General features: G+C 43.2%; 1 protein-coding gene across 3 annotated transcripts in view; it reads left to right on the forward strand.

Annotated features, from left to right (window-relative positions):
* LOC106606539 (somatostatin receptor type 5) overlaps positions 1-12,973 on the forward strand; it is a 33,361-nt gene that overhangs the window by 9,839 nt on the left and 10,549 nt on the right. The window contains exons 2-4 of one of the 3 annotated variants that reach the window (XM_014202809.2): positions 7,260-8,016; positions 8,512-8,961; positions 10,516-10,805. In XM_014202809.2, the coding sequence (XP_014058284.2) occupies positions 7,264-8,016; positions 8,512-8,961; positions 10,516-10,680 (1,368 nt within the window). In that variant the 5' untranslated portion in view covers positions 7,260-7,263 and the 3' untranslated portion in view covers positions 10,681-10,805. Of the gene's footprint in view, positions 1-7,259; positions 8,017-8,511; positions 8,966-10,515; positions 10,806-12,973 lie in introns of those variants that run through there. The other 2 variants (XM_014202811.2, XM_014202810.2) reach the window with 2 other exon arrangements.

Raw genomic sequence — 12,973 nt, forward strand, 5'->3', positions numbered from 1 at the left:
TTCAACACTAAACAAACTATAGAATGGGTAGACAGCCCCAACACACATTCAACACTAAACAAACTATACAATGGGTAGACAGCCCCAACACACCTTCAACACTAAACAAACTATAGAATGGGTAGACAGCCCCAACACACATTCAACACTAAACAAACTATAGAATGGGTAGACAGCCCCAACACACATTCAACACTAAACAAACTATAAAATGGGTAGACAGCCCCAACACACCTTCAACACTAAACAAACTATAGAATGGGTAGACAGCCCCAACACACATTCAACACTAAACAAACTATAGAATGGGTAGACAGCCCCAACACACATTCAACACTAAACAAACTATAGAATGGGTAGACAGCCCCAACACACATTCAACACTAAACAAACTATAGAATGGGTAGACAGCCCCAACACACATTCAACACTAAACAAACTATAGAATGGGTAGACAGCCCCAACACACATTCAACACTAAACAAACTATAGAATGGGTAGACAGCCCCAACACACCTTCAACACTAAACAAACTATAGAATGGGTAGACAGACCCAACACACATTCAACACTAAACAAACTATAGAATGGGTAGACAGCCCCAACACACATTCAACACTAAACAAACTATAGAATGGGTAGACAGCCCCAACACACCTTCAACACTAAACAAACTATAGAATGGGTAGACAGACCCAACACACATTCAACACTAAACAAACTATAGAATGGGTAGACAGCCCCAACTTCGATTGCTTGAGATTTTTCCCCCTTCTATTTATACCTTTTCTACTACAACAATTCTTAAATGCATTTCACCAAATGCTTTTCAATGGCAATAAAAGTGCCTGTAACACTTTATTTTAAGGGTCCATAATGAACCATTTATAAGGCATTTAAAAGGCATTTGCTCACCATTTATTAATCATTACTCCCACATTTGTAAATGTTAGTAAGCTAATTATTCACACGTATGTATATTTCCTTCAACATCCTGTGTTGTTGTCTTATTCTTTTACCAGGTACTACAGGAATGTCTACCAATGGCATGCCCATCTTTTTCTACACTGGTCACTCAAAACATTTATGGAATATTTATATACATAGCACTCACTTTAGATGAAAGAATGCAAAAATACTTCACTTGATTAGTAAATGGTTTATTCATGTGGGAGTAATGCTTAATAAATGGTGAACAAACAATTTATAAATGGCTAATACATGGTTTATTACAGACCCTTGAAATACCACTTGAATGGTCAAAACTTAATGCTACTCTTAAGCTATCAAAACCAAACAAATGTTGAAATATGCAGACTGAAACAATATAATAATTGCGCACAGCTTTTTGATACTATTTATACTTTTCAAACCATAAACATTTTAAATGTGCATTACAATGGTAAAATTAAGACGCTAGCATACATCCAAATGAGGAAAAAATGTATTACCCTTCAGAAATACTTGTAATAGGCCTTTGATTATTGATCAAAACATTTTTTTAAAAGTAAGGGCAGATTGCATCATCTGTGGATCTATTGAGGAGGTATGCAAATTGGAGTGGGTCTAGCGTTTCCGGGATGATGGAGTTGATATGAGCCATCACTAGCCTTTCAACGCAGTAGTCATTTAGGCAGGTTACCTTCGCTTTCTTGGGCACAGGGACTTTGATGGTTTTGTCTGAAATGGCAAAACCATCCTACATCTGTTTTTGTACATGTGAAAATGCAAATGTGATTTTTACGTGGTTTGTTTTTACTTGTCTTGGTGTGGGCTCTGTAGTGGAGCAGCGGTCTAATGCACTGCATCTCAGTGCTATAGCTGTCATTACAGACCCTGGTTCGATTCCAGGCTGTATCACATCCGGCTGTGATTGGGAGTCCGATAGGACGGCACACAATTAGCTTTTTAAATGTTAAACTGCATATCCAAAATTCACATGTTGAAGTGAAACAGCTAATTTCATTCAAGTCATTAATGTGTTGCTAACTAGCAACAAGATAGCCTAATGTTTACACTTTAGAGTTTGTGATCTAGCTAATGATTAGCCAAATGGGGTGAATGCAGATGGGTAACCCTCAGCCTATTTATTTATAGACACTATGTTGCATCATATGGGCTACATCAGGCGATAATGATAACCTCTGCCTGATACTATTGTCCAATATGTTATTGGGCTCATTTCTGGAGGGGGAAAGTATATTTTAAATGTCAGCATCATTTTATTTTCATTCATTTTGGAGTAGAATGACCTTTTAAATAGTAACCAGAACTGACTTTCTCAAAGTTATTGACTTTCTCCCCAAAAAGTGTAGGTCCCCCGATGACCTGTAGTATGATGTGATAAGTGCTGCTGTCAGTATTGTTGTCAGGAGGTTTAGGCACCTCCTAAATCCCAATTTGACCTTACTTCTTTAACATCAAATGAATGGACGTAATGGCAGTATTCTGACCTCATAAACCACAATTTTTGTTGTTGTTGTTGAAATATATACATTTGAGTTATTTTGATGTTGGAAGGTAAACAATCTCTCTAACTTGTCTATCATATATGAATGTTTCCCTATGTCTCAGTTTGGCAACCCTTTAAGCCCAATGTTGCATTTTTGCAGCACTTACAAATCTAACTCTATCTCTGGCTCAGAATGTTTGTTTCTGAAATGTTTTTTTTTTTTACATAATCACTACATCTTAGAGAAGATAGGAAAAAATATTTCATGTCATGAACTTGCATGGATGGCTTACAACATATGCTTGTTTGGTGGAATGGTGTAGTCAGACGAGTGGACAGGTTTCTGATGTTTCAGAGTCTACTGATGCCACAATAATCATACAGACACACAACACATACTGCTCAGAGATACATCTGGGTCTAAGGAGATGCACTAGGTAGTGTTTGTCATGATGTTTTAGTTTAGGACCTGTACACAATGCAATGTTTTTGGAAGCAATGCATTTGTGCAACCATGGGACTTACAGGGTTAAGCTATGAACTTCAAACCAATGTTGAAATGTGCAGACTGACTCAACTTAGATGGCTTGCATACGGCTTGTTGATACTATTTATACTTTTTGGATTTATAACCATTTAACATTTGCATAAATGAACATGGGTTTGAAAGGGAAGCATAAGAATACAGTGGTAGCTATTCAAACCGGGCCTGCTCCTTGGCTACAAGACCAACTTTAAGATGCTTAGCCTGTCCTAGCTTCAAGTTCTCTAAAACCTTTAGAAACTATAATGACATAATATAGACTATAATGACAAAACATTAGGAAAACACGCACTTTCCATGACATAGACTGACCAGCTGAATCCAAGTGAAAGCTATGATTGTTTATTGATGTCACTTGTTAAATCCACTTCAATCAGTGTAGATGAAGTGGAGGAGACAGGTTAAAGAAGGATTTTTAAGCCTTGAGTCAATTGACACGTGGATTGTGTGTGTGTGCCATTCAGCGGGTGAATGGGCAAGACAAAAGATTAAAGTGCCTTTGCACGGGGTATGGTAGTAGATGCCAGAAGCACCGGTTTGAACTCAATATTAGGTAAGTGTTCCTAATGTTTGGTATACTCTATATATATATATAGAGTGGCTACGTTCTGTATATAGAGTGGCTACAGAGTGGCTACGCTAAAGATACTGAGATTTTTGCGCATGTGCAGGATCGAGTCCTTTCAGCTGTTGCCTTAGTGCTCACTCATTTCGTGACTCCCCTGCCGCTTGTTCAAACAAACTTAGTCCATTGTCTGTTGTAACAGTAATCAAAGCAAACATGAGAACGACACAACAGGCAGTCTAGCAATTTCATGTTCTTTTTTTCAGGAGGGGAGTTGGCCGACATGCAGCTATTTAGGCAAGCTAGATGTACACAGCATATCAAAAAGCAAGCCACAGACAGGCAGTAAGTAGCGATTCGATGTGCAAGTATTGGCTATAGGGAGACAGAGTTCTTATTTTAGCAACTGGCTATATGGTAGCATAACTATAAAGATTACATCATCACAAAAAACGCTGTTCGTTTTTCCCCAATGCAATGGGTAGACTGCGTCTTGCTTGTGCAACGGCAATATCCGTTACAACAGACAGATAGCCTTCATATATATATATATATATATATATATATATGAGTGGACAAAACATTAGGAACATCTGCTCTTTCCACGACATAGACTGACCAGGTGAATCGAGGTGAAAGCTATGATCCTTTATTGATGTCAGTTGTTAAATCCACTTCAATCAGTGTAGATGAAGGGGAGGAGACAGGTTAAAGAAGGATGTTTAAGCCTTGAGACAATTGAGACATGGATTGTGTATATGTGCCATTCAGAGGGTGAATGGGCAAGAAAAAAGATTGAAGTGTCTTTGAACAGGGTATGGTAGTAGATGCCAGGTGCACCGGTTTGAGTGTGTCAAGAACTGCAACGCTGCTGAGTTTTTCACGCTCAACAGTTTACCGTGTGTATCAAGAATGGTCCACCACCCAAAGGACATCCAGCCAACTTGACTCAATTGTGTGAAACATTGGAGTCAACATGGGCCAGCATCCCTGTGGAACGCTTTCTACACCTTGTAGAGTCCTGCCCCGACGAATTGAGGCTGTTCTGAGGGCAAAAGGGGGTGCAACTCAATATTAGGAAGATGTTGCTGATGTTTTGTACACTCAGTGTTTATATTTTTGAATGTTTGTTCAAATCGCCAACAAGTTTTTATTTCAGCTGTTCAGAAATATGAGGCAGAGACAGGTAACATCTCGATCAAAGTGGTTGAGGCTTCAGAAGAGGGTGACTAAAGCATAGAGTAAAGAGACAAACTTGAATGTGTGTATTAAATAACATGCGCAGAACATGATTCTGATGATTCATTTCGGGAAAAAAGTTTCCAGAACATGAATGTACTGTAAGCATTTTGTTGGATGGTGTATACCACGTGTACTCTGTAAATATGATTAATACAACTTGACATTTTAAACTTGAACCGTACAAGCTAGAGACACCAAACCAACTTTCACATTTTCAGGCTATCTATCCTATCAACCATAAATACTTCAAGACCAGCTAGAAAACGCATTGTCTTAGGAAGACTCCTTTTCTATTTCTTTTAACTACAATAATGAGTTTTTCACTACTGTGGGCTTATGCCAATCATGGACATTTCATAGCTTTTTCCAACATCTTAATCTTAACGACTGTCACTGTATAATATACTGTTATTAATCTGCATAAGAAATTAGGCTTATAAGAAATTAAAATCAACCCACTGGCAGTTTATCTTCAATGTGTCCTTTATTCATCTTTTATGGACAGACTTCGTGAACATAAAAAAAACAAATTACGTGAGATTTTAGTTCTGGGTTAAGCGAGATTGGTCCTTTATAGATAGCAAAGTGTAGTTTGAAGGGGCAATCTGCAGTTCAAACTATTACAAAGCAGTCACCTCGCCACTTGTTTTGGTAAACAGCTGAGGGGTGGGGCTTGAGTAATATAACCCCTCACAAATTCATAGACAACGCTATGGATGCAAGTACTTACCATCCATGAGATTGAAATGATAGTTTCACCATGTTTTAAAGCTATAGTGGTTGTTTACATTGACTTTGTTTACAAACATTGGAGTAAAACGAGCTTATATTTTGGCTTTTGATGGGCTCCTACAGTTGAACTAAGCTCATGAGGCATTGATAAAGTATATTATTCAAGAATCAATGGCAATATAGCAATCATTCAACGGTCCAAAAATGGATGTAGTAACTGCGGATTGCCTCTGTAAATGGCACAAACATGAGTTATTAAACAAAGTCATGTTATGCTTTCTTTATTTTCTGTATAAATTAGAATATTATATAACCAACTTTTGGGCACTGGAAAGTGCAATTTTTCATGAGTGAAAATAGAAACTGCTATGATTTTGCGCTAATAGAGTCAGACAATTATGTCCTTACAATAGTTTTGATTTAGATTGGCAGAAATGTCAAACCGATTTATGCAACTTCGCCTCCATGCCACATGCAATTGTTTATAGTCACAACACTAGGCTGTTGAATGGACGTCATTCCAATGTTTTGGACTGCGGTTCAATGAATCCCCACATCAGACCACTTATTGGCGCAACAGGTTTCAGCAGCTAGGGCTAGGGGTTTACTCAGAAACACTGACCCATCTTGAACAAGAACATGTCAACCCTTGACCTAGCCTTGACTGAGTCTTCAATCAGATACACCCAGCATTGTCCAGGACTTGCACGCCATTGACAGACTAGCCAGCCTACTAAAATTGTGCTGATTGGAACCTGCTTGTCCATTTCTGTCTGAACCTAAAGTAGGGGCAATCTGCGATTGTTAAGTCCATTTTTGGACATAGAATTCATAATATAAACCCATTGAAGAGTATAAGAGGTTAGTTCCACTGTCTTACCCCATCAGAACCAAACAGAACCCCATCAGAACCCAAATATAACAATGTTTTACCCCTTTGTTTGTAAACAATGCAATTGTAAACAAACACTGTATAGCCTCAAAACATGGTTAAAAGTATAATTTGGATATCTTGGATGGTCAGTCCTTGCATCCATAGGTCTGTCTATGAACTTAGAGTGGTTACATTTCTCCATCAGCTATTTACCAAGTCAGTGGCAGGGTGACTGCTTTGGTTACATTTCTCCAGCCCCATCCTTCAGTTATTTACCAAGTCAGTGGCAGGGTGACTGCTTTGGTTACATTTCTCCAGCCCCATCCTTCAGTTATTTACCAAGTCAGTGGCAGGGTGACTGCTTTGGTTACATTTCTCCAGCCCCATCCTTCAGCTATTTACCAAGTCAGTGGCAGGGTGACTGCTTTGTAGTAAAGCGGCATGGGGAATACGTGTAAGAAGTACATGGATGTATGCCTGCCTGAGGTAGTCCATGAAAATGTGCTGTTTTTCTGATGAAGTACACAGTGAACAGTGTCAATATGGGCCCCCTGCCCAGGGAATGTCCATGTGCTGTTGTGGGTGAACAAAGTGGAGTGGTGAAGCAGTATAGTGGAAAAGGTGAAATAACACACTATTACATAACAAAAACATTGAAACATCACTCAACCCCTCATCCATAAGATGGTTTTCATAGAGAAATGTCAGAATGACTAATGATGTTCAATTCTATTCTAATTTATTCTATATTCTTCTTCAATTCTGTTCTTTTCAAAATGTCCATTACTTTAGGCTACTAGAATGTCTATTTTCCATCCTCAATAACTGACAGTTCTATTTTTATTTTCAGCCTTATGGGCCATTTCCTGATTCATCTCCCTCACCTCCAACCCCACCCCCACCTCCCTGCTATGAATCCCCAAGACTGCACCCCCATCCCTGGGGATTTCAACCTCTCCTCCTCCTCCAGTGGTTACTCCACGGTCACCAACCTCTTCATGAACGAGTCCGGCGAGAGCGCTCCCTTCCAGGACAGCAGCACCGTTATCACTGCAGTAATCTCTATGACTGTATTCATGGTGGGCCTCCTGGGCAACACGCTGGCCATCTATGTGGTCCTGCGCTATGCCAAGATGAAGACTGTCACCAACATGTACCTTCTGAACTTAGCCCTGGCAGATGAATTGTACATCTTAGGACTTCCCTTCCTGACCACCCAGAACGTGCTCTCTTATTGGCCGTTCGGGGAGTTTCTGTGCCGCGTGGTCATGACGGTAGACTCCATCAACCAGTTCACCAGCACCTTCTGCCTGACCGTGATGAGCATTGACCGCTACCTGGCCGTGGTGCACCCCATTCGGAGCGTCAAGTGGCGGCAGCCAAAGGTGGCTAAGATCATCAACGGGCTGGTGTGGGTGGTGTCGTTCGTGGTGGTGCTGCCGGTCACCATCTACTCAGATGTTCAGGACCGCTTCAACTCGTGCAACATGAGTTGGCCTGATCCCCAGGAGCTGTGGTCAACGGTCTTCATCCTCTACACTGCCATCTTGGGCTTCTTCGGCCCCCTGCTGATCATCTGCCTCTGCTACCTGCTCATCATCATCAAGGTATAGTTGGGTTGTACTATAACCCACATCCTCTTTAGTCTTATGTTGTTCATTGTTTGTTCGTTGTTTAAGGCCCCTTCCATTTGTTTGAGACCCCATTCCATTTGTTTGAAACCCCATTCCATTTATTTGAGGATCCATTCCATTTGTTTGAGACCCCATTCCATTTGTTTGAGACCCCATTCCATTTGTTTGAGGCCTCATTCCATTTGTTTGAAGCCCCCTTCCATTTGTTTGAGGCCGCCTCCATTTGTTTGAGGCCCCATTCCATGTGAATCCTTAATCCCTTCTTCTCACTGTCCTAAACTAAATTCTAATGGTTCTTAGGTTTGTTTCTATTTCCAAACCCAATGGACCAGTGCCTTAGACCCTGGCCTGGGCCTAAAACCTCTCCAAACCACTATAAAACCTCTCAATATAGTGATCTTCAAAGGTGTCCATGTCCAAAGGTATTCCTTCACAAAGTCACAGACCAAAACCTCCCATTCATTACAGGTGAAGTCTGCCAGGGCCAGGGCGGGCCTGACCAGGCGACGCCGCTCTGAACGCAAAGTCACCCGCATGGTGGTCATCATCGTGGTGGTCTTCGTCATCTGCTGGCTGCCCTTCTTCACCACCAACATAGTCAACCTCGTCTTCATCATACCAGAGAACAGTGTCACCGCCGGTGTCTACTTCTTCCTGGTCATCATGACCTACGTCAACTCCTGTGCCAACCCACTCCTCTACGGCTTCCTGTCTGACAACTTCAAGCAGAGCTTCAGGAAGGTCCTGTGTCTCCACAAGGCGAACGGGGTTGGGGTGGGGGACGGAGGAGACATGGGGAGTGGAGGGGGACGTCCCATATCCCCTAGGCTGGAGAGGGTGGAGACGACGCAGCAGCATGACCCGCTCTTCACCCCCCGGATCATGGACTTCAACAATGGACACATGCAGAACAACCAAGTAGGTAAATCTATAGAAATAAAATGACTAAAACAGACATTCGCAATAAAGTGAACGTTCTGTGATGGGTGGATTACTAATTCTATGGGTCAATATTCTACCCAAGAACTGTGAATGGCTGTCAGGTATGAATTATTTTGGTCAGTCTGCCAAAGATAATCTTGAAGGCTGTCACTTTCATTCATTGGTAGTCAACCGCAGCATACAATATAACTAGATTCACAGCCAATTTATATGTCATTTATATTTATCTAAATGATAGTACTTGATAGTTTTGTTCACCTGCAGAGCATCTTAAGAAGTAGAATAGATTAATAAGCACTTACTACACAGGGCGTTTACCCTTCTCCTTGGCCCACAACTGCTTTACAGCATAGAGGGTGAGAGGAGCTGAAAAATCACTCTGGAAGCCTAACATAGTAAACCCTCCTGATCAGAAGCTTTGACGCTGAGGGGATCCAGTGTACTGTGTGCTGATAGTTAGTTACACCCACTAGTACTGTAAATGGGTACCACTGATTTCTCCTCTACGGTTGATGCCTCCAGCGTATATCATTTTTTTTAAATTCTGAGTGCTGTGCATTTCGCTAGTATTTTTGCATCCCAACATTGAAGTGTAAGGGGCCTCCAGTTTTTTAGATAGACTGGGTCTTTATATTTGCCATCTGGGTCTTGTTTTAATAATAGAGAAATCAGACCTTCCTGCTGAGTACCTGACAGACTACCATTTCTATAGGAGTAGTTAAAACAATCTAACAATGGAGCTTTTAGTATTTAAAAAAGGCTTGATATACCTCTACCGGTATGCCATCAAGCCCTGGGGTAGCATCAAAAATGTCTTCCTCTGTAATTTGACCTTCGCACTGATCTTTCTGTATATTTGTTAATTTTCTATTTTTTATATTATTTGGAAAGAATTCCTTACTGTAATCTTCATTCAGTGGGAGAGGATGAGACGGAAAAGAGAACATCTGCCTAAAATAATTAGCTTCCTCTTTTAAAATACCATTCGGAGAATCATAGATGACGCCGTCTTCAGTAACGAGTTTCTGCAAATTATTTTTGTTAGTATTCATGTATTGGAGATTCAGGAAGAATTTTGTGCATTTTTCTCCATATTCCATCCAGTTTGCTTTATTTTTGTAATAGATTACATTAGATCATTCTTGAATAAGTTCCTCAAGTGTAACGCCCTGGCCATAGAGAGGGGTTTTTGTTCTCTATTTTGGTTAGGCCAGGGTGTGACATGGGTGGGCGTTCTATGTTTCTTTTTCTATGTTGGTTTGTTTCTTTGGTTCGGCCGTGTGTGGCTCTCAATCAGGAACAGCTGTAGTTCGTTGTTGCTGATTGAGAGTCATACATAGGCAGCCTGTTTTTCCTTTGGGGTTTGTGGGTGATTATTTTCTGTCTAGGTTTGTGTTAATCCTGACAGGACTGTTTGGCTGTCGTTTCTTTTCGTGTTTTGTTTGTAGTGTTCATTCGTTTATTAAAATCCTTTATGATGAACACATCCTCCGCTGCACCTTGGTCTCATTGTGACGACGGTCATTACAGAATCACCCACCAGAAAAGGACCAAGCAGCGGAGGAAGGAGCAGCACCAGGAGAAGAGCATTCAGGATTCCTGGAAGTGGGAGGAATTTCTGGATGGAAAAGGACCATGGGCTCAAGCTGGGGAGTATCGCCGTCCGCAGTGGGAGATCGAGGCAGCGAAAGCTGAGAGGCGCTGGTATGAGGCAAGGGAGCGCAACAGGCACGAGAGGCAGCCCCCCAAAAAAATTTGGGGTGGGGACACGGGGAGTGTGGCAGAGTCAGGTTGGAGACCTGAGCCAACTCCCCGTGTTTACTGGAAGCAGCGTGGTACTGGTCAGGCACCGTGTTATGCTATGAAGCGCACGGTGTCTCCAGTGCGCACTCATAGCCCGGTGCGCTATAGGCCAGCCCCCCGCAAGTGCCATGCAAGTGTGGGCATCGAGCCAGGGCGGATTGTGCCAGCTCAGCGCGTCTGGTCTCCAGTGCGCCGTTTCGGTCCAGGTTATCCTGCGCCGGCTCTGCGCACTGTGTCTCCGGGGCGCTGGGAGGGCTCAGTTCGCCCTATGCCTGCGCTCTGCCCATGCCGGGCAAGAGTGGGCATTCAGCCTGGAGTATGGGTGGCAAGCCTACGCACCAGAACTCCAGTACTCCCCCACAGCCTGGTTTATCCTGTGCTTCCTCCTCAGACCAGGCCTCCAGTGGGTCTCTCCAGCCTGGTCTATCCTGTGCCTCCTCCCAGGACCAGGCCTCCAGTGGGTCTCTCCAGCCTGGTCTATCCTGTGCCTCCTCCCAGGACCAGGCCTCCAGGGGGTCTCTCCAGCCTGGTCTATCCTGTGCCTCCTCCCAGGACCAGGCCTCCTGTGGGTCTCCCCAGCCTGGTGAGTCCTGTGCCTGCGCCCAGAGCCAGGCCTCCTGCATGTCTCCCCAGCCTGGTGAATCCTGGCCAGAGCCACCAGAGCCGCCCGCCAGTCCGGAGCCGCCAGAGCCGCCCGCCAGTCCGGAGCCGCCAGAGCCGCCCGCCAGTCCGTAGCCGCCGGAGCCGCCAGAGCCGCCCGCCAGTCCGTAGCCGCCGGAGCCGCCAGAGCCGCCCGCCAGTCCGGAGCCGCCAGAGTCGCCCGCCAGCCGGGCGCAGCCAGGGTCGCCCGCCAGCCGGGCGCAGCCAGGGGTCGCCCGCCAGCCGGGCGCAGCCAGGGTCGCCCGCCAGCCGGGCGCAGCCAGGGTCGCCCGCCAGTCCTCCGGCGCAGCCAGGGGCGCCACCTAAGTGGGCTAAGTCAAGGGTGGAGCGGGGACCACGTCCCGCACCAGAGCCGCCGCCGTAGGAAGGCCCACCCAGACCCTCCCCTTCAGAGTCAGGTTTTGCGGCCGGAGTCCGCACCTTTGGGGGGGTACTGTAACGCCCTGGCCATAGAGAGGGGTTTTTGTTCTCTATTTTGGTTAGGCCAAGGTGTGACATGGGTGGGTGTTCTATGTTTCTTTTTCTATGTTGGTTTGTTTCTTTGGTTCGGCCGTGTGTGGCTCTCAATCAGGAACAGCTGTAGTTCGTTGTTGCTGATTGAGAGTCATACATAGGCAGCCTGTTTTTCCTTTGGGGTTTGTGGGTGATTATTTTCTGTCTAGGTTTGTGTTAATCCTGACAGGACTGTTTGGCTGTCGTTTCTTTTCGTGTTTTGTTTGTAGTGTTCATTCGTTTATTAAAATCCTTTATGATGAACACATCCTCCGCTGCACCTTGGTCTCATTGCGACGACGGTCGTTACATCAAGTTCTTTTTGTTTTTCGTCTAACTTATTTTGTATCTCTGTAGTATCGTTTTTATTGCTATCTACCTGTACTATTAGTTAATGTATATCCCTTGTTAGTCTTGTCTCTTTAGCCAGAAACTGCATTTTTATTATTGATGAATATTGAATTGAATGACCCCTGAAGGTACATTTAAAGATATCCCAAACAATAAGGGAATTTGCTGAACCTATAATATACTGGAAAAATTCAGTTATAAATTATTTTGTCTTAGTTAAAAATAAGTTGTCCTCCCGTAAACTTTGATTACATTTCCAATATCCCCGTCCACGTGAAAAATATATAAGAGTTATGTGAATGCCAATTAGATGATGATCCGATCACATTCTGTTTCCTATTAAAACTTTTTTGCAAGAGAGAAAGAGACAAGAAAGTAGTCAAGACGACTAGCTTGATTAAGTCTCCTCCATGTATATCTCACTAGGTCGGGGTTTTTTACTCTCCAAATATCCACTATTTCTAATGAGTCCTTAATATTTGTGATTTCCTTAGGGGCACGGTGATGATAGTTTGTAGAGTGATTACCTTTACGGTCTATTGAGATATTCAAAAGGATCCACCTTCCTTGCGAATCATTCCTGACTATTTGCACATTCAGATCAACATTTTTGTTAATTAATATCATCACACCTTTTGAGTTCCTATGTCCATGACAGAAAAGTATTTTACCACCCCATTCC

The sequence above is a fragment of the Salmo salar genome, chromosome ssa03 (genome assembly GCF_905237065.1).
Source record: "Salmo salar chromosome ssa03, Ssal_v3.1, whole genome shotgun sequence".
NCBI classification, from domain to species: Eukaryota; Metazoa; Chordata; class Actinopteri; order Salmoniformes; family Salmonidae; genus Salmo; species Salmo salar.